The sequence below is a fragment of the Eurosta solidaginis genome, chromosome 1, assembly GCF_040869045.1.
Source record: "Eurosta solidaginis isolate ZX-2024a chromosome 1, ASM4086904v1, whole genome shotgun sequence".
NCBI lineage: Eukaryota > Metazoa > Arthropoda > Insecta > Diptera > Tephritidae > Eurosta > Eurosta solidaginis.
The window spans coordinates 157650277-157673225 of record NC_090319.1 but is presented as its reverse complement, the minus strand read 5'-3'; the positions used below and the strand labels follow the sequence as shown (position 1 = coordinate 157673225).

At 38.4% G+C, this 22949-nt stretch overlaps 1 protein-coding gene across 1 annotated transcript in view; it reads right to left on the bottom strand.

The window, feature by feature from the left end:
• Window positions 1-1432: 1432 nt before the first annotated feature.
• The window catches only part of Calr (calreticulin), a 39016-nt gene continuing 17499 nt past the window's right edge, over window positions 1433-22949 (bottom strand). Inside the window, exons 3-4 of the mRNA XM_067759989.1 lie at window positions 4119-4591; window positions 1433-4068 (exon numbers count right to left, since the gene is read on the bottom strand). Coding sequence (XP_067616090.1) covers window positions 3538-4068; window positions 4119-4591 — 1004 coding nt within the window. The 3' untranslated portion in view covers window positions 1433-3537. The remainder of the gene's footprint in view (window positions 4069-4118; window positions 4592-22949) is intronic.

Below are 22949 nucleotides of genomic sequence, written 5' to 3'. Positions count from 1 at the left end.
TACGGTGCCGGAAATCACGAAGAGACAGGTAGAGCCTCCATTCGCGCCTGTCCCGGCACCAAGGAGGATTTTGGATGATACATTTATTGCAGCAGAGGAGAATATCGAAGAGATGAGGAGGAGCAAGTCTCGAGCTACTGCCGAGCAGAGATCAAAAATTACTTATCTATTTTCTTGTGGGCATTTTTTTTGTTTGAATTGCGTTTGTTTTTTTTATTAGTCTGTTCTATTGAATACTATTGAGTTAGCCGTAGAGTAATTTAGTTTAATAATTTTTGTTTGGTTTCATTTTTAATTTTTAATTTTTTATCTTTTTTGCAACCTAATATTAATATCTCGCTTTCAATTTCGTAAAATTCTTGTTAAATTTGAAGTACATATGTGAATATATGTGTATATAGACACATATATGTATGTCACCAAGCCCCAATTCGGCTATTTTTCCTTTTTGTAGGTAATGGCGTTTTTATTTTGACCAAAACCACTTGATTCTCTTTTAATTTCCTGCCTTTGCTTTGCCTATCTTCTCAGTAAATTTTTTCCTTCTGTCACATAATTCTTTTTCGCATATTCGCTTTTGACCATTTTTTTTGTTTTCCTTTCTTTCTTGGTTTTTTTCTTTTTTACTTAAATTCCGTCAGGTCAATAGAGTTTTTTTATCTTCACAGTTCACGTTAGCCACCTCTTTTGCACTATATCAATCTTGATTTTTATCCATAGCTTTATTTTTATTTTTTTTTATTTGATTACCTTTTTATTTAGTTATTAACATTTTTTTCCGGCATAAGAAAAGGGAGGAAATATTTTACTTCGATTCGGACCGCGACCGCATGTCCGAATAAAGTCAAATCAGAAAATATCTCCTCTCCCACTAACGTCGGTAGGTTGGAAAAACTTCCAACATAGAATCCGCTCATAGGTATATGTCGGTTTATGTATGCACTTTTAACTTTTCAGCCGACCCCTCTTCGACGCAGGCGCCTTCGTTGTTGGATAGATCGGTGAGTGCTAGTTATTAAGTTATGTTAATGTTTTCTTACACTATGTATATACATAAACATATATATACCATACAACTGAGCGTATGCATAACAGTGGCGGTACGATAATTCCGACTTTTGATTTTGGTGCTTTGACAATTTTTTTGTCCCTCGCGAACCGTGAATTTAAAAGTTCCCTTTTTTCTCATTAATAATTTACTCTTGGATTTTTAATATCTTACCCTCTTTATTTTTATCGTTTTGGCTTTTTTTCATATTTTCATCTTGAAGTTTTTTTTTTCATTTATAAAAGTATAAAGCTGTATATAAGTACATACATATACTAATCTATATACGTATATATATATATATATATATATAATGGCCTAGCCTAATTATTTTCCTTTTTACTAATTATTTGAATTAGTTGGATTAAATTTGTTGAAATTGAATTAAGTATTAGAAATAAATTTTATTGATAAAATAGTTATTTTTTGTGAATTGTAAATACCTTTTTTAATATATTTTTTGAGTGGATTTCCACCTTGTTTTTGTTTTTTTTACTTTATTGCCAATTAATTTCGTTTTGTTAAATAAACCTTATTGATCTACAAGTTGAATTTACCAGTCCTTTTTTATTTACACCTTATTTTATGCGTTGAAGTCATTTCAAAAATGTCAGGCTAATAAGCATCAATTTGGTGTGGGTGTTGCACGGGTGTATTAGAGGAAACGTAGATGTGAGGTTACCGTGACAGACTAGACAGATTAGGGACATGGGACATTGACGGACGGACACATGTCAGGCTAAGGGGGCGTTGCTAAAGTTTCGGAGTCAGTGCAACGCCCAAGGCTGCGTCAAGGTTTAACGCAGAAGGGGAGAGATGACTCCACCGGACACGGACAGACCTTTTCTTCCAGCTTTCCTTTTATTTTCGTAGATTTCAGGCATAAAGCTTAGGTAAGGCGAGTGAGCAAAAACTCACCCCGCCCGACGAGCTAGCAGGGGCTTGCCAGCATGCCAAATGCCACCTCCGCCTTACCCCAACAGTCAGTTATATAACAAAGTATGAGTTCGAAGTCGCAGCCATATAGCTTCTGTGCCGGCATATGGTATGAGGGTCAGGAGGTGTGGTAGCGACTGGTGGTCGGGATTGCTACTGTTCGCACATCGGGAATTGTAGCTCTTAATCATCGGGGATTGTAGCTCGAAAAAACTGGATGCGCCCTGTGCCACGAGAGTCGTTAGTATTAATAGACCATTAATAGCAACCGTAAGTCGCATTTGTGCGTGACCGCCAAGAAGCCACAAATGATTTAAAGAAATTATGTGTGCGCGACGATTACTAAAAGTTAATCCCAGGTGAAACTACGCTTTGCACGAGATATAGACAAAAGTGTGACCATTTTATGTATCTCTATTTCTTTTCAGCAGACGCAGCAGTACCAATTCCAAAGACCGGGGCTAGGTTCGAAGCCTCTCTGGAGTAAGGAACGAGGGACAATCCATCCGCAAGGAGCAATTTCTGAAAATGTTTGAACGACCTGCGACATTTTGAGGCAAAACCCCGGATCTTTCCGAAATGCCCAAGACGTTAATTTCCTTAAATACATACAAACAAAACCTTTCCTAAATATTATTTCTTTAAATAGAAAAACCAAGCTTTTTAAAGTAAGAACACCGGCGTACGTCGGCGTGCCGCCCACGCCGCCGCCGCCGATAAAGGGATCGGCGTAAACCTCTAGTATATTCTAACCCCCTAACCCGCTGGGGTAAAGTAAATCTAAATTGCTTCTAATGAATTCTAAAGTGTGGTTCAAAGTATATAGTAAACAATGTTGTTGAAATTTCCGTTGGAAGTTCTCAGCAGCTTCCTATAGAGAAAAGATATTTTTTCTACTTATATTTTAAAAAAATTGTGATAAATTAATAAACCATAGTAAAATAACAGATGTTAAATCAAATTTTCTTTACTTTTTGTTGAACATGTCTGACCAGTAGTATGTCTGGATTTCTCCGCTGTTAACGCTGCAGCAACATACAAACATTACAATAAAATTATATTGTATTAATTTACCCTGATGTAGATGATATATAATTCTGAGTTACCCATAAATAAAGCGTACTACATTTCTGTGTTCGTTTGGTAGTAAGTCCCTTTGATTATTACTAAATATCTTAATACATACAAGTAAATAACCGTATATTATAAACTAGACTTACTTTGATATTTTGTGAAAGCTCTAGTATGGTAACTTTATAAAACACCTCAAATATATATAAATATATATAAATATATATATATATATATATATATATATATATAGATATCGTTAGCTTAGTTCACAAAGGCCTTAACCAAGAAATTTAAAATGGTACAGGAAAAGCAAAAATAAAATTATTTTTACACTCACAACATAAAGAAATGTTTTCTTAAAAGAACTCGGTTGTTTTTGCTTCTAACTCTATAAAATTCAGTGAATTAAGGTAACGATATGTATATACATATACTACTTTCGATATTTTTTTGTTACTAAATAAAAATTATTTAAAAACTTATAGTTCATCATGATCTGTTGGCTGCGCACTACCTATTTCATCCTCATATTTTTCTTCATCACCTACTTCGTCGGTCTTTGTTTCATTCTCATCTTTCTTCCGTTGCTCTTCGTCTTGAGACTCCTTCATTTTTCTTTCAGAAGCTTGCATAGTTTTAACAACTGATGCTTTTTTGAAAGCTTCACCGATATCATCAGTAATGAGGACATTATCAAATATTGTCCCTGATTTAACTTGCCATAAATCAAAGCCAATTATACAGAGCTCTTTTCTAAGATATAAACTTTCGTCGGCTATATAATCAGGATTATCAATTTCAGGATGCTCCCATGCTCCTTTATAGTCTGGATTATCTAACTGCTTAGGCTGCCATTCGCCCTTATAATCTGGATTATCTACCATAGGTGGTTCCCATTCACCATCCATTTCATCATCCCAGTCTTCTGGTTTCGAAGCACCTGGATCAGGAATATATTCCGGTTTATCCCAATCAGACGGTTTCTTATCCTCTGGATCTGGGATAGTTGGCTAAAACAAAACAATTAGCATTAAAATAACATGTATAACAACAAATTTACCCTATCATCCCAATCAAGGGGTTTCTTGGCGTTCGGATCTTTAATTTTTTTGGGTGGCAGAAATTCCCAATCATCCTCTAGATTTCCTGACTCAATTTTGTCGTTATCGATTAGAACTTCATATGTGTTATCTGGTTTCACAACGAGTGTATAGAAGTGAGTATACACGTCATCTTTACATCTTATATCCTTGTTAATCAAATAATTTTTTCCTTTATAGCTGAAAATGACATGAACCTTTTTCGTTCCAGGTCCACAAATATCTGGTCCAAACATAATTTCATATGGAGACTCGCCATGCATATCTGTTTGATCTAAAGAACAATCAAAAAGCTTTACATATCCTCCACCGCAGTCAATATTTTGTTCATGTTTTACGGAGAATTGAATAACCAAGTCCTTATTTTTATTGCTGAATGGTGTAAACCTCCGTGAAACTGCATAAAATCGCGCATCTTGAGAGGTTTGCAAGCCTGAAAAGAATTTCATGGAAATCTTAAATAAAATAAATAATTAAACTCACATAAGTTTGCAATAGACCGTTTTATAATTATAATCAATATAATTCATGGGTCCGGTTCCATTGTGGTTGGCTAATAGTTTAAGCCACCATTGCGCGCATTTTAGCATTTAACTTAAAATGCATCAATTTTCGCATTAACCATACAAATGTCTCCAGCTAAATTCAATTTAATTTTCTTTTGTTTTAAGGCCCCACAGCGCCACCAGCTGATACGGCCGCTTTCACTCATAACTAAAATCTACGTAGTAGAGTCGGTAGCAATGCCGAGCATCAGCGCCTGCCGTCTTCTTCCCCTCTTTCCGGCACTAGCATTCGAGTAGCACAGGGAAACAGACTCTTAAACCCTACCACCTTTTGCATCGTTTACCAGCACAGCATATATATGTTTGCGACATCTGCCCAGTTCCTGCCTTGGACGGTGCCACTTTCCTAGATGTCCTGGTCTCAGCGACGGCAAGCTCCCAACGGATTTCATCGCGCCATGCTGACAGGCCGCAAATCCAACTACATTGGGTTCCCCAATGCTTACCCAGGGACGTCCAATCCCAGGGCCACAACAGCATTTGCGTAGTCACCCGCCACTTACCACTAGAGTGACGACGTCTTCCCCGTTGCACTTCAGGATTCTGCAGTTAAACTGTAATGGATTAACTGGGAAGATCACGGAGATAGTAGATTTCATGAAGCGGCATAGCATCCGCATTGCTGCCATTCAAGAAACCAATCAGATCTGCTCTGGGAATAACGTCCGCAGAAAAGATCGCGAGAGCGGAAATGGAGGCGGTCTCGCGTTTATCATCCACCACTCAGTGCATATAATATATTCGATCCCGGACTCGTAAACTGCGTCGACTGGGAGCCGATGGTAACATTGACATCAGACCACCTGCCTATACTCCTTTCGCTAGAGCGATCTGCCGGTTTCATCTTTACTGAGAACCACACTTTCAACAACTTTAAGAAAGGAAAGTGGGATGACTACAAATCCTTTACAGACAATCACTTTGCAGCCCTCCCTATCCCGCTGATGCTCGCCAAGGGTAACGTGCTTTCCGCAAGGTCATCGAATCCGCCTCGATTCGTTTTATTCCCGCCGGAAGAATTCCGGAAATCCGGCCTCATTTTCCGACGGAGCCCGCAAATTTAATGAGAGAACGTGACCTTATAAGACAGCACGACCCCGGCAACTCCCAAATAAGGGATATAAACCAACGCATCAGATTGCTTAGGGATGAACAGAAGTGGGCGAAATGGGGGTAGCATTTAAAGAATTGTAACCTCTCTGCCGGTGTGGGTAAGCTATGGTCCACCGTAAAGTCCATATCGAATCTGTCTAAGCACAATGACAAAATCTCCATCGCCTTTGGCATTAAGTGCTGTCGGATACGAAAAAATGCGCGAGCGCTTTTTGCCGACAATATTGTAACGAATTTACTTGCAATTCCCCCTATTTGCAATCTTCTGCTGAGTTCGAATCACTAAACTGTTGAATAAATAACTCCAATATTTAATAATGCAAAATGGCCTTTATTATAGTACTTTACAATAACACTCAAACTTTGCAACGAATAGCTTGCTTAATAACCAAACTGATTGATAGCTCAATTGAAACTCCTCTTCGCCTCTACTGTCGCGCCTTTTATACTTTTTGATTTCTCATTGCATACTTCCAGGCTTTTCTATTCCAGAACTTACTAGTTTGTTTCAGCTACAAAATCGCCAGCCACAACTATGTTTGTAAATTCTCATTTGAGTAATACTTGCACAAATTATTGCCCTCTCTTGTGACAACTCAAATAAGATATATGCAGGTGTTTGTGCATTGGTTCTCCGCTGCTCGTATACGTACATATGTGTAGACGCAATTATTGATTCGTTTATGTAGATACATAATGATTGAATCATTGATGTGAATTCACGTCACTGCTTAGCATCGGCTTAGAGATAGCCGCACCCCTTAGTTTTGCTAATATTCGTAACACTGCCCTCCACCTAAGTCTGATCGTCCCGATCAGACAAATCTCTCGATCTAAACGCTGCTAACCTCTCCAAATGAACCACTTTCATTTTGGTTCGTGGCTTGGTAGTGGTTTGTATGCGGTACACTACATCGTTGATCCGTTTTACAACTTTGTATGGGACTTCCCAGTTACAATGCAATTTCGGGGACAAACCTTTTTTTCGTTGTGGGTTGTATAGCAGCACCAAATCTCCTTCCTGAAACCCTTCCGAATTAATTTCTTTATCGTACCTCGCTTTCATCTTGTCACTCATAATCTTTGCTCGTTGCCTTACCGGATCGTGTATATCTCTCAGCTCTTCTTCCAAGACACCAGTGGATTTCTTGACATTCCTCTCCGCATCGGCATCTATGCCATACTTCAAATCAGCTGGCAGTCGAAGGTCATTGCCAAAAATTACCTTTGCGGAAGTTTGGTCCGTTGTGTCATGTACTGCCGATCGGTAGGCCATCAAGAATAATGATATGTGTGTATCCCAGTCCTTATGGTAATTGTCTACTACTTTCCTTAAATGCTCCTCCAATGTTCTATTGAAACGTTCCACCATACCATCGGACTGAGGATGCAATGCAGTTGTCCGTGTTTTTCGAACACATTTCTTGGAACACAGCTGATTCAAAATTCCTGCCTTGGTCAGAATGTAACTCCATTGGTACACCATACCTTGCAACCCATTCGTTTTTAACCACTTCTTCTACTGTTTCTCCCTCTTGGTTTGGGATTGGGTATACCTCTGGCCATTTACTGAAATAATCCATAACCACCAGTACGTATTTGTTTCCGCGGTTGCTAGTAGGAAATGAACCTGCGACATCCATGGCGATCCTTTCAAATGGTGCACCTGAAATATACTGCTTCATCTGGCCATGACTTCGGGTTTTGGGCCCTTTCGCTCTGTTGCATACCTCGCAGTTGGCAATCCACTCGGTGACCGACTGACGGCAACCAACCCAATAGAATCTCTACTTAATTTTTTCGAGTGTCTTCGTGATTCCAAGATGACCTCCACTTGGACCATTGTGCAGCTCGCTGAGCACGTCAGGAATCCTTTTTCTGGGAACAACTATCAGTTTCTTCTTGCATTGACCATCCTCACTCTCCCATACTCGATGCAAGCAACCGAATATCAATTCTAAACTGTTCCACTGTGCCCAATATGACTTCGCAATGGGACTCTCTGCTGACATCTCCTCTCTGCTTGGTCTTTCATTTCGTTCGAGCCCTTGCATAACATGTGACAGATCTGTATCTTCTAGCTGACACTTTCTTAGTTGTTCCTTGTCTTATTCATCCGTACACGTTATAGTAATTAGCCGGACATCTATAATGCCTTCTTTAGCCTCGGCCTTTGAACAGTGCTTGCATTCCAAACTACATGGTCTTCGTGACATTGCATCGGCATTTCCATGGGTACTACCTTTTCGATGCTCAATGGAAAAGTCATAGCTTTGTAGTGGCTCGATCCACCGTGCCAATTGTCCTTCCGGATTACGGAACTGCAGAAGCCATTTCAACGCTGCGTGATCTGTCCTGACACGGAATCGCTGGCCGTAGAGGTATTTGTGAAAATGTTTAATGCACTCTACCAATGCAACAGCTCTTTCCGCGTAACACAGTAGTTCCTCTCTGGTTTTCCAATCGAACGGCTGTAATATGCAACTACCTTCTCCTGTCCATCGACCAGTTGTGATAAAACGCCTCCTATAGCATATCCACTCGCATCTGTATCTAGAATAAATGTTGCTCCTGGAATCGGATATGCTAACATTGGGGCAGTGCACAAACGCTCCTTCAATGTTTGGAAAGCACTTCTTGCTCCTTCTTCCATTCAAAAGCTTTGTTTTTCCTTGTAATCTCATGGAGGTTATGGGCTACACTGGAACAATTTGGTATAAATCGGCGGTAATATATGCACAGCCAAAGGAAACTTCTCAATTCATGCAGATTCTGTGGTCTTGGCCAATCATTTACTGCCTCTATCTTTTCATTCGCTGTACGGATACCTTCTGTCGTTACCTTGTGATCCAAATAATTTATTTCCTTTTTAAACAGCGCACACTTTTTGGGACTTAACTTCAAACCAGCGCCAGCTATTCTCTGGAAAACTTCATCTAAGTTTTTAAGATGTACATCAAAGTTCTTGCCCAATACAATGATGTCGTCCAGGTACACCAAGCATATTTTCCAATGTAGTCCTTTCAATACCTGATCCATGAGTCTCTCGAAAGTAGCTGGTGCATTACATAGTCCAAAGGGCATTACTGTAAATTGCCAAAGACCATCTCCGACGCTGAATGCTGTTTTCTCTTTGTCTTCCCCCTTCACCTCCACTTGCCAGTAGCCGCTTTTCAAGTCCAGTGTGGAAAACCATTCCGTACCAGATAGCGAGTCCAGAGTGTCGACAATTCTTGGAAATGGGTAGCTATCCTTTTTCGTAACGTCATTCAACTTCCGGTAGTCCATGCAAAACCTCATTTTTCCATCCTTCTTCTTTACAAGTACTACCGGTGAGCTCCAGGGACTAGCTGATGGTTTGATGACGCCGCTGCCGCTCATTTCTTGTATAATTTGACTTACAACTTCCCGCTTCGCCAGTGGGACACTACGTGGAGCTTGACGTATCGGCCTCGCGTCTCCAGTGTCAATTTGATGTTTCACAACATTGGTGCGGCCTGGTTTGGAACCATCCTGGTCAAATATGATTGCATACTTTAGGAGCAGTTGCTTTGCCTTACTCTGATAATCTTCCTCTAGCCCCTCCGTCCATGCCGTGATGTCATTTGAAAGATCAGTTTTACTAGATGAAACGTGTTCCTGGAGCTGTTCACAGTTAATAATTACTTCAGCCTCTTGGCATCTTCCCAAAATAGCTCCTTTGATCAGTTTGAGTGGTGACTTGAACTCATTGAGTACTCTTACCGGAATACGTCCATCTTGTTTTGTCATAGCCAGGGTTTTTCCTACAAGTATGTTCGGTGCTGATTTGTTTGCTGCTTCGACAACCCACAATTTTTCCCAAATTATTAAATAAATTATAAAATTAAAAAATTGCTTCAAATAAATGTTTTCATACATTTAGAAAAGCAATATGGGCAATCCCCGATTATTAAAATCATACAAACCCACAATTTGTTTGTCCCACAATCTCCATCACCTTTTGCCCAGATGACTGCTTCTGATTTTGGTGGTATTTGCCGACTCTCTTCCACCAGCACTTGTTTACTGATGTAGCCTCTCTCGTAGCCGAAATTAAGTGACACATCCATGTTCTTATATCGCATAGTCTTGCTTTGCATACCGATTTTGATGCCTTGGTTGATTAAGAAGTCCACTCCAATTATGATTTCATCAACAATACCTTACACTATAAAATCGTGTAATACCGTGACGTTCCCAATTGCTACTTCACATTCTACTTCTCCAATTACCTGGGTGTCCTCTCGCGTGGCTGTACGTAATCTTGCTCCAAGCAATGGTCTTATCTTTTTGTTGACTAAATGTGATCGAATGATGGAATGGGATGCACCGGTATCTACAGTCAGTAAACGTTCCTTTCCATCCACATGTCCTCCAACAGTAAGATTGCCCGATCTTCTTCGAATCTGCGAGATAGATATTATGGGGCATTCAATTGCGGGAGCCAGCTGCCGCCTCTTGCGGTTGACTCGATTTAGTTTAACGATTGAGTGGTCTTGGATATTTGCTCATCTCCTTCCGCTCTGCGTTTACGACCACCCACATTATTGGAACTGTTAGGGTTGGTGTTGCAATAACGCGCAATATGCCCTGGCTTTCCACACTTAAAGCATCGTTATTCTTCTGCTGCGTACCCTTCAATGCTTCCAAAATTGCGTCTACCCAGTCTGGCCTTTCCACTTCCACGCGATGAGCTTTGTACGCTGGCTTACTCAAAAGTGACGCTGTTTCTTGTCAGTGCATGGGATGCCGTTTCTGCGAATGTAAGTTTTGGGTTTGCATATGTCGCTCGCTTCGTTTCTACGTCCCGTATGCCATTTATAAAACTCTGGATTTTTACCCTCTCGGTGTACTCGACGGGTGCGTCCGCATTTGCCAAATGTGCCAACCTTTCAACATCCGAGGCAAATTCCTGCAAAGTCTCATTCGCTCTTTGGTGACGGTTTTGCAACTCAATTTGGAATATCTGTTTTCTATGCTCGCTTCCATAACGTCTCTCGACAGCGGCCATCAATGCTTCATAGCTGTTCCGTTCGTACTCTGGAATAGTCTGTAAGATTTCGGCAGCTGGTCCTTTCAATGCTACGAAGAGTGCAGCAGCTTTATCTTCAGCATTCCAGTTGTTCACTGTTGCGGTCTTCTCAAACTGCAGCTTAAAGACCTGGAAAGGAACAGACCCGTCAAAGGATGGTGTTTTTACCTTTGGATTGCTTGCTGAAACAGCTGGCCGATTTAGTTGTAACTGCTCCATACGACCTTTTAAATCATCTACTTCTGCCTGAAATTGAGCCATTTTTGCATCCTGCGCTTCCAGTTTTGATGATACCTGTTCCAAAATTTCTGCCGACATTTCAGATATACGCGCCTCTTGCGCTTCCAATTGAGATGCCATATATGTCTTTTGGTCTTCCAGTTGAGATGACACTTGCGACGTCATTTCTGAAATACGTGCCTCCTGTGATTCCAGTTGGGATGCCATATATGTCTTCTGCTCTTCCAGTTGGGATGCCATATATGTCTTCTGTTCTTCGAGCTGTGTTTCCATCTTGGATGTTATCTGTGTCGACATTTCTGACATACGCGTTTCTTGTGATTCGATGTTATTCGTGTCCCTTGGGATTCCATCTGTGATGACATATACGTTTTCTGTTCTTCTAGTTGAGATGACATATACGTTTTCTGTTTTTCTAGTTGAGATGACATATACGTTTTCTGTTCTTCTAGTTGAGATGACATTGTCGATGTTTGAGCACATATTGCAGCCAAAATCATGTTCAAGTCTGTGCTCGTAACTGTCTGCGATGTTTCGTTTTTCTCTTCAATTTTTGTTGTTGTCTCGTCCCCATCAAGATAAAAGACATACTCGTCCACATCAATTCCTTCGGCTTCCATTGCCTCTCTTAGCCGTGCCTGAAGTTCGAGTTTAACACCGCTTGTATTCAATCCACGGCTCTCCAACTCCTTCTTTAGTTGCTGGATCTTCAATTCACTGAACTTTGCCATGTCCTTGTTGTCCTCTGGAATTTATTCAACAATTCCTCTTCTGACACCAATTGTAACGAATTTACTTGCAATTCCCCTTATTTGCAATCTTCTGCTGAGTTCGAATCACTAAACTGTTGAATAAATAACTCCAATATTTAATAATGCAAAATGGCCTTTATTATAGTACTTCACAAAAACACTCAAACTTTGCAACGAATAGCTTGCTTAATAACCAAACTGATTGGTAGCTCAATTGAAACTCCTCTTCGCCTCTACTGTCGCGCCTTTTATACTTTTTGATTTCTCATTGCATACTTCCAGGCTTTTCTATTCCAGAACTTACTAGTTTGTTTCAGCTACAAAATCGCCAGCCACAACTACGTTTATAAATTCTGATTTGAGTAATACTTGCACAAATTATTGCCCTCTCTTGTGACAACTCAGATAAGATATATGCATGTGTTTGTGCATTGGTTCTCCGCTGCTCGTATACGTACATATGTGTAGACGCAATTATTGATTCATTTATGTAGATACATAATGATTGAATTATTGATGTGAATTCACGTCACTGCTTAGCATCGGTTTAGAGATAGCCGCACGCCTTAGTTTTGCTAATATTGGTAACAATATGTAATGCATTCTACGGTTGACAAAGATAGACGGCGGGGCAAGAGACGCGCACATAAGCATAAATACAGTGCGTCCCCAATTACCATCACCGCCAAAGAGGTTGAGGATGTCATCGTTCATACTAAACCATCTAAAGCAGTGAGCTCAGACGGCATAACCATGCCGCTACTTAATGTTGTAATATAACATTGTAATCCATAATTTTAATGAGCGATACAATTCATATGCCTAAGCCATGTCTCCGACACACATATAACATCCACCGAAGATTGCTCAAATGTTCTCCTAACCTGTTCCATTTTCTCATTATTTAGGCTTCTCGCATTAAAGTGTACGACATTAAAACTCTTTTGCCGACTGCATAAAATATTCATAAGTACAAGACTATTATCACCAATGCTATTCGCATTATCTAAATGATCGTGTGAAATACAACAATAATGTCTACAGCTATAACACAAAAAACAAAAATTATTTTCACTTGCCAATAGTAAGATCCGAATATGAAAAAAAAAGGAATATATTTTGAGGGAGTAATACTATGTTCAAACAGAAAAATAAATTGAGGCTATTTCGATTTAAATTGAGTGGTGTTCATACAACTCTATTTAGCTTACACAATAGTAATTTGATAGCTGGTTGGCTCATCTTTAAAGTAACAACATATCTTTGTTGAGACTGTCAAAATGTGCGGGTTGGTATTAGGTGAATGGAATGGAATGAAAACATAAAACTTTGAATTTTTGTGTGTTGTAAGAAAATGTGTTCAATGTTTTGGTTTCATTTTGATTTTGCCATCTTCTTTTCACAATCACTACTCAAGTGAAATGAAAGACATAAAATAAGCTGATGAGATGAGCCAACCATATATTTCAGCCATGCGTAACTGACGTGTAAATATACTCAATAAACACACTTTACAATGTTGCATTTGCAGTTTGAAACAATTTATTACGCAATTTTTTTTAAATTGGCAATTTATTATTACAATTTATTATATGACATATTGCGTAATAAATTGCCCAAACACTATAAATTGCCAATTTGGTGTGTGTTTGAACCTAGTATAAGAGAATAAAATGAATTACCTAGTGACTTAGAAGACTGTAGATATATGAACGAGTTTAAGAGGTTATTACACAATTACTGTAAGGGAGAACCTATTTGGTAAACTAGAAACAAATTTTATAAATCCAAAGACTGTACACTACGTAAATGTGATCTCACAGATTGAATCTAAGTCCGAAAAGAGTGCATAAATAAATAAAGTTGTTTTTACTAATTAGAGGGACATAGGTATTACTCCCAATAAATCAATAAAGTATGTATGTATTAGAGATATACGCCGCCGATAAATGCCGCCGCCGCCGCCGATTAGGGTCGTTTTTCGCACGCCGCCGCCTAATGTCAAAAATATCGGCGCGGCGGCGGCGGCGTCCGGCGTATTACTATATTTTCTACTCGTTTAAGACTGTTCAGGCCATTTATTGTTCATGTCGGATATGGTCGAAAGTGGTATCAACAGATGCGCATCACTGCCAGTTATAAGAAACTAATTGAGAAATTTAACTCTTTCTAACTGTTCAAAAGTTATTTAAAAAAACAAGCGTTTTCGATGTCAGCTTAACACGGACTTTGCATAACCCATTTCTTCAAGTTATTAAAACAAAACACTAAAAGAAAAGTTATTAATAAACTAGCAGAGTACCCGACGTCGTTCGGGTATAAATAAAAGCAGTACTATATAGACTAAAATGTAGACTAATCCCAACCCCCATTTGTATGGGAGATGCCACGCCCCTTTTTCGCTATCCCCAATTTTTCCCGAGGGGGTAGGGATTAGACTTATATACCTCCTCACCTAATTTCAGTCGTCTGGCTTTAATACTTTCAGATATATTGACAACGAAAAATTCCAGTTGTATGGGAGGTGCCACGCCCCTTTTTCGTTATACCCAGTTTTTCTGGAGGGGGTAGGGATTGGTTTCATATAACCACTCACCTAATTTCAGTCGTCTAGCCTTAATACTTTCAGATATATTGACTACGAAAAATTCCAGTTGTATGGGAGGTGCCACGCCCCCTTGTCGAAAACTTTTTTATATAGCCTACCATAGATTAACGCACTCAGGGTATGTCATGGCAAAATTTCGTTCGATTCCATTCTGCGGTTTAGGCTGCAAGTCCAAAAATACATACAGACATACTTTCACAAATATACAGTAGAGATTTATATGCTCACTTTGCATATTTTTTTCAAAAAATTAATAATGAACAATGAATTCAAATAAAATGACCCAAGGCGTTTCAAATTGTTTTCAAATTGCCCTCAAGTTGTTAAAAAAGCAAAAAAATGCCGATTTTTTAAAAAAAATTTATATTGCGATTGGCTGAAAGAATAAGCCAAATCAGTGATGCAAAATCCTTTAGTGGGTTCTAGGGGCATAAACACTCCTTTGAACTGATTCTTACCTCATACTTAAGTTGAGGATATATGTACGAATGAGAAGGTTTTGAAAAATCATTTGGGCTTACCTTCAAAAATCTATTGTTTATTTGCGAAACTATAAAATAGCGTCTGAAATGTTAATTTTAATTTTCACACTTCATCCTTCAACACCCAAGTCTCCCGGTTTGACATAAAGTTGGCGGCCCTATCCAAAACTAGTCCCTTAGAGTGAATCACATTGATTATAGCCTATCAACCAAGTTTAAATATCACCTACACGTTACGGCTCCTTTTACAAATGTGAATACGTAGGCCCATACATTTACCAGGTCAGGTTTTGTCCTTCGCAAGAATACTAAAAGTGGTGAAGCAAAAGCTTTCGCAAGACAGTCGAACTAATGACTGAGTGCGCTATTACCCTAACGTAGTGGACAGTCGAACTAGTCTGAAAACTGAAGCTACGCGGTCTTCCATAATGAGCTCTTATATCATAAGGCCGGAAAACAGCAGTAAACATCTTTCAACTTAAAATCGGTCGACTTTCATTCTAAAATATCGTTTTGATTTAACGAAGACTATTGAAATAAATGATGTGAACACAAACGTCTGCAAACATTGGTCTACATTTTAAAAATTTTATCCGGGGTCCTTGTAAAATTTTAATTATGTAAATGCGCCGAGTATTTTACGATTTTCACCGATTACGCAATGACTTCCACTTAGATTGCTTATGATTTCGAAAGCGGCGTCCTTGGCCGAATAGTCACTCCCTAATGTTTCAAGGTGTTTCTCTGGTGTAGCTCGGCAGCATAGCGCGGCAAAAGCATCCGTTGGAAAGTATTTGGAGCTACACCTAGAGCTTCTAGGAAAGTGACGTCGGGATTGCTATTGTTCGCACATCGGGAATTGTAGCTCTTAAAAACAGCCGAAAAACTGGAGGCGCCCTGTGCCACGGGAGTCAGGAGTATTAATAGACCATTATTAGCAACCGTAAGTCGCCTTTGTGCGTGACCGCAAAGGAGCCACAAATTATTTTAAGAAATAGTGTTCGCGACGATTATTAGGAGTTAACCCTAGGCGAAACTACGATTTGCACGAGATATTCAAACAAAAGTGTGGCTATTTTATATATCTCTATTTCTTTTCAGCAGACGCAGCACTACCAATTCGAAAGACCGGGGTTAGGTTCGAAGCCTCTCTGGAGTAAGTGAAGGAGGGGCAATCCCTCCGCAAGGAGCTACTCATGAAAATTTTTGAACGGTCTGCGAGATCTTGAGGCAAAAACCCCGGATCTTTACGAAATGGCCAACACGTTGATTTCATTAAATACATACAAAGAAAACCTTTCCTAAATACTATTTTTTTAAATAGAAAAATCAAGCTTTTTAAAGTAAGAATACCGGCGTACCCCGGCGCGCCGCCGCCGACAAAGTGATCGGCGTAAACCTCTAGTATGTATGTATGATTTATTTGACATTTTTATGGATTTTGGTAATTCTTTACTTAAACTCACTACTGATAAATGTAGTTCCTCGGAAGGTATGTCAAAATACGCGCATTAGACTGAGGACCACCAAAATTTAGTAATAGTTTAAAACAGGTGTCGGCAACTGTTAATCCGCGTCCAAAACTATCGCGAGGTGTTAAACTACGCAAAAATTTTTATTTTCCGCCTTCGTATTGTTAATACTGATGTCAAACGCGTCGTTGGACATCTCTCCATATATTTTTGGACGCATGTTAGCAGTCGACCCCTGTTCTAGACTGTTACGATTAGCAGTTGAATTTGGCAATTTTCATGTGGAAAAAAATAATGTGTATAAAGGGATATTGCACAGATTTAATTTTGATCAAACCCCATTGGTGGGCCGGCCAGGGTATTTACCGCTTTCGGATTATTAATACTGATGTCAAGACACGTAGCTTGACACCTCTCCCGATTGTTTTACACGAATTTTCGCAGTTGTCAGCTAAAGCAAAGAGCTACCTTTGGGTTAATGTTGCTGTATACGGGAAAAAGAGATTTTGCCACCCGCGTCTTCTGACCCACTCCCGATATTTTTGGATTTTGCTATCGTATAGACTTACACAGTTTCAGTGCGGTTCGTGGACATTTTTCGGTTTTTCGTAAATATCTTTTTATAAATATTGAGTTGCATGCTGTCGTTTAGAATTACCTCATATCCTGCCGATGTTAAAGATTTAGCAACTACCACGAGTTGGCGACTTTTTATACTCAGTTGAGCAGAGCTCACAGAGTATATTAAGTTTGATTGGATAACGGTTGGTTGTACATAAAGGAATCGAGATAGATATAGACTTCCATATATCAAAATAATCAGGATCGAAAAAAAATTTGATTGAGCCATGTCCGTCCGTCCGTCCGTTAACACGATAACTTGAGTAAATTTTCAGGTATCTTGATGAAATTTGGTATGTAGGTTCCTGAGCACTCATCTCAGATTGCTTTTTAAAATGAACGATATCGGACTATAACCACGCGCACTTTTTCGATATCGAAAATTTCGAAAAACCGAAAAAGTGCGATAATTCATTACAAAAGATAGCTAAAGGGACGAAACTTGGTAGATGAGTTGAGCTTATGACGCAGAATAGAAAATTAGTAAAATTTTGGACAATGGGCGTGGCACCGCCCACTTTTAAAAGAAGGTAATTTAAAACTTTTGCAAGCTGTAATTTGGCAGTCGTTGAAGATATCATGATAAAATTTGGCAGGAACGTTACTCCTATTACTATAAATACGCTTAATAAAAAATAGCAAAATCGGAGAAGGACCACGCCCACTTTAAAAAAAAAATTTTTTTTAAAGTAAAATTTTAACAAAAAATTTAATATCTTTACAGTATATAAGTAAATTATGTCACCATTCAACTCCAGTAATGATATGGTGCAACAAAATACAAAAATAAAAGAAAATTTCAAAATGGGCGTGGCTCCGCCCTTTTTCATTTAATTTGTCTAGGATACTTTTAACGTCATATGTCGAACAAAAATTAACCAATCCTTTTGAAATTTGGTAGGGGCATAGATTTTATGACGTTAACTGTTTTCTGTGAAAATGGGCGAAATCGGTTGATGCCACGCCCAGTTTTTATACACAGTCGTCCGTCTGTCCTTCCGCATGGCCGTTAACACGATAACTTGAGCAAAAATCGACATATCTTTAATGAACTTAGTTCACGTGCTTACTTGAACTCACTTTATCTTGGTATGAAAAATGAACGAAATCCGACTATGACCACGCCCACTTTTTCGATATCGAAAATTACAAAAAATGAAAAAATGCCATAATTCTATACCAAATACGAAAAAAGGGATGAAACATGGTAAGGTAACTGGATTGTTTTATTGAAGCGAAATATAACTTTAGAAAAAACTTTATAAAATGGTTGTGACACCTACCATATTAAGTAGAAGAAAATGAAAATGTTCTGCAGGGCGAAATAAAAAACCCCTAAAATCTTGGCAGGTATTACATATATAAATAAATTAGCCGTATCCAACAGATGATGTTCTGGGTCACCCTGGTCCACATTTTGGTCGATATCTGGAAAACGCCTTCACACCACTCCCTTTTAAAACTCTCATTAATACCTTTAATTTGATACCCATATCGAACAAACTCATTCTAGAGTCACGCCTGGTCCACCTTTATGGCGATATCTCGAAAAGGCGCCCACCTATAGAACTAAGTATTACTCTCTTTTAAAATACTCATTAACACCTTTCTTTTGATACCCATATTGTACAAACAAATTCTAGGGTCTCCCCTGCTCCACCTTTATGGCGATATCTCGAAACGGCGTCCACCTATGGAACTAAGAATTACTCCCTTTTAAAATACTCATTAACACCTTTCTTTTGATACCCATATTGTACAAACAAATTCTAGGATCACCCCTGGTCCACCTTTATGGCGATATCTCGAAAATGCGACCACCTATACAACAACCACCACTCCCTTTTAAAACCCTCATTAATACCTTTAATTTGATACCCATATCGTACAAACACATACTAGAGTCGAAACGGCGTCCACCTATGGAACTAAGGATTACTCCCTTTTAAAATACTCATTAACACCTTTCATTTGATACCCATATCGTACAAACGCATTCTGGAGTCACCCCTGGTCCACCTTTATGGCGATATCTCGAAAAGGCGACCACCTATACAACAACCACCACTCCCTTTTAAAACCCTCATTAATACCTTTAATTTGATACCCATATCGTACAAGCACATTCTAGAGTCACCCCTGGTCCACCTTTATGGCGATATTTCGAAACGGCATCCACCTATAGAACTAAGGCCCACTCCCTTTTAAAATACTCATTAACACCATTCGTTTGATGCCCATATTGTACAAACAAATTCTAGGGTCACCCCTGGTCCACCTTTGTGGCGATATCTCGAAACGGCGTCCACCTATGGAACTAAGGATTACTCCCTTTTAAAATACTCATTAACACCTTTCTTTTGATACCCATATTGTACAAACAAATTCTAGGGTCACCCCTGCTCCACCTTTATGGCGATATCTCGAAACGGCGTCCACCTATGGAACTAAGGATTACTCCCTTTTAAAATACTCATTAACACCTTTCTTTTGATACCCATATTGTACAAACAAATTCTAGGGTCACCCCTGGTCCACCTTTATGGCGATATCTCGAAACGGCGTCCACCTATGAAACTAAAGATTACTCCCTTTTAAAATACTCATTAACACCTTTCTTTTGATACCCATATTGTACAAACAAATTTTAGGGTCACCCCTAGTCCACCTTTATGGCGATATCTCGAAACGGCGTCCACCTATGGAACTAAGGATTACTCCCTTTTAAAATACTCATTAACACCTTTCATTTGATACCCATATCGTACAAACGCATTCTGGAGTCACCCCTGGTCCACCTTTATGGCGATATCTCGAAAAGGCGACCACCTATACAACAACCACCACTCCCTTTTAAAACCCTCATTAATACCTTTAATTTGATACCCATATCGTACAAACGCATTCTAGAGTCAACCCTGATCCACCTTTATGGCTATATTCCTAAATGGCGTCCACCTATAGAACTATGGCCCACTCCCTCATAAAATACTCTTTAATGCCTTTCATTTGATACACATTCCAGGGTTTCCCTCGGTTCATTTTCCTACATGGTTATTTTCCGTTATGTTGTCACCATAGCTCTCAACTGAGTATGTAATGTTCGGTTACACCCGAACTTAACCTTCCTTACTTGTTTTTTTGGGGGTTTGGTTGAATGGCACGGACGTTAGTCCATAACGCCAGGTTGTATATCAGAAGGTTCTTTCTTCAGATTGTTACTATCATCAAAGTGTATATGTAATTTTGGCTCCACTGATAAACAATGGTAATACCATAGACGCCAGAACCATGTGTAGCATGTGTGGTATTAATTCTTGTAATTCTGGTAATTCTATACGACAGCAGTGTCAAGCTTATTTATTATTTATTTCAATTTGACTTTAGTTATCAATTATCCATTCAACTGTTGGTTTTTGTCCAAAAGTATTTTCAATTAAAATTGGCGTAATTACTTTTTGGTTATCTTATTTTTGTAAAAGCATTTTCGTCGTATTAGGTGTTATATTTTAAAGAATTTATGTTCATTCTGGTTATGTGTACATGACTGTATTTAATATATAAGGGTATTTTCCATCCCGTTATTTGTTCCATTTGTCTTTGGTGGAGTTATATGTATATTATCGTAATTTATATATAAGGTAATCTCTAACCCGTTATATGTTCCGTTTATCCTCCATGGCGATATCAGAAAAGTTATGAATGTATATAACACGAAAGTTTTACTTATATGCTTATATTTCACATAATTTTAAATAAAATGTCTGTGTTGACAATATTTTTAAACGGTTTTATTTAGGTTTACTTGACAGGTTGCATGGCCAGCGCGAATTTTGTTATTAAAATTTAAGTAACTTCCCGATAAGCTACAAGCTTGAAACTTGGAATATAGTTCAGAACCTGATGACAATGCAATAAGAAAAAAATCGCCGCTATGTGGCGCAAGGATCGAGATATTCACAAAAATCGTATTTGTGGTCCGATTTCGCTCATATTTGGAACACATAATACATACAATAGAAAGCGACTTAGGAAAAAAATCGCCGCTAGGTGGCGCATGGATCGAGATATTCGCAAAAATCGTATTTGTGGTCCGATTTGGCTCATATTTGGAAATCATATTTGACATACAGAAATAGAAACCGCTTTAGTAAAAAAATTCACGCTAGGTGTCGCAAAAATTGAGATATTCAAAAAACTCGTACTTGTCTGTCCGATTTGGCTCTTTGAACAAATATTATATACAGTCCGGTAGAAGTGACATCAAAATACTTTGGAGCACATAAGTTGAAATTTTGTTAGTGAAGTTTCTGTAAAAAATTTATTTCCCGGTAGAAGTGACGTCAAAATATTTTGGAGTACATAAGTTCAAATTTTGCTAGTGAAATTTCAGTATAAAAATTCTAGTCCCGTTAGAAAATATGTCAAAATACTTTGGAGCACAAAAGTACAAAAGTTCATTTCCCGGTAGAAGTGACGTCAGAAACTTTGGAGCACATAAATTCAAATTTTGCTAGTGAAATTTCAGTATAAAAATTCAAGTCCCGTTAGAAGAGACGTCAAAATACTTTGGAGCACATAAGTTCAAATTTTGTTAGTGAAATTTCATTACAAAAAACACTTCCCGGTGTCGCGTAGCAAATAATTCAGATTTGGGATGAACATGAATTGCCAGAAGATTCAAACTATGTTCAAGTTCGTATATTCAAGCTTATTCCAGCTTATTCAAGTTTATTTCTGTGTAAAAAAAGGTTATGTAACATTCAATTTGACAATAAATTAGACACATTACTTACCCCAGTATCTTTCTCCGTCCGTTCGCTACGCGTGGTAATTTTCCAATGACGGAATTTTGTAGATCAATTTATACCGCTCAACGTAACGGAATATGCGATTGACGGAACAAAGAAGAAAGAAATGGGGTGAGCAAAGGACAACTAAACAGAGATGCATTTGTGGTGAAGTATGCATTTGGTAACTTAAGGTTGCCAGCTAGTTTACATTTCAAATAATTCAATATATTACACCCGGTAAAAGTGACGTCAAAATACTTTGGAGCACATAAGTCCAAATTTTGCTAGTGAAATTTCAGTATAAAAATTCAAGTACCGTTGGTAGTGACGTCAAAATAATTTGGAGCACATAAGTTCAAATTTTGCTAGTGAAATTTCAGTATAAAAATTCTAGTCCCGTTAGAAGAGACGTCAAAATACTTTGGAGCACATAAGTTCAAATTTTGTTAGTGAAATTTCATTACAAAAATTCATTTCCCGGTAGAAGTGACGTCAGAAACTTTGGAGCACATAAATTCAAATTTTGCTAGTCAAATTTCAGTATAAAAATTCAAGTCCGCTAGAAGAGACGTCAAAATACTTTGGAGCACATAAGTTCAAATTTTGTTAGTGAAATTTTAGTAAAAAAATTCATTTCCCGGTAAAAGTGACGTCAAAATACTTTGGAGCACATAAGTTCAAATTTTGTTAGTGAAATTTCAGTAAAAAATTCATTTCCCGGTAAAAGTGACGTCAAAATACTTTGGAGCACATAAGTTCAAATTTTGCTAGTGAAATTTCAGTATAAAAATTCAAGTGCCGTTAGAAGAGACGTCAAAATACTTTGGAGCACATAAGTTCAAATTTTGTTAGTGAAATTTTAGTAAAAATTCATTTCACGGTAGAAGTGACGTCAAAATACTTTGGAGCACATATGTAAGTTCAAATTTTGTTAGTGAAATTTCAGTAAAAAATTCATTTCCCGGTAAAAGTGACGTCAAAATACTTTGGAGCACGTAAGTTCAAATTTTGCTAGTGAAATTTCAGTATAAAAATTCAAGTCCCGTTGGAAGTTAATTAATAAGCTCCAAATACAGCAAAACAGAGCAATG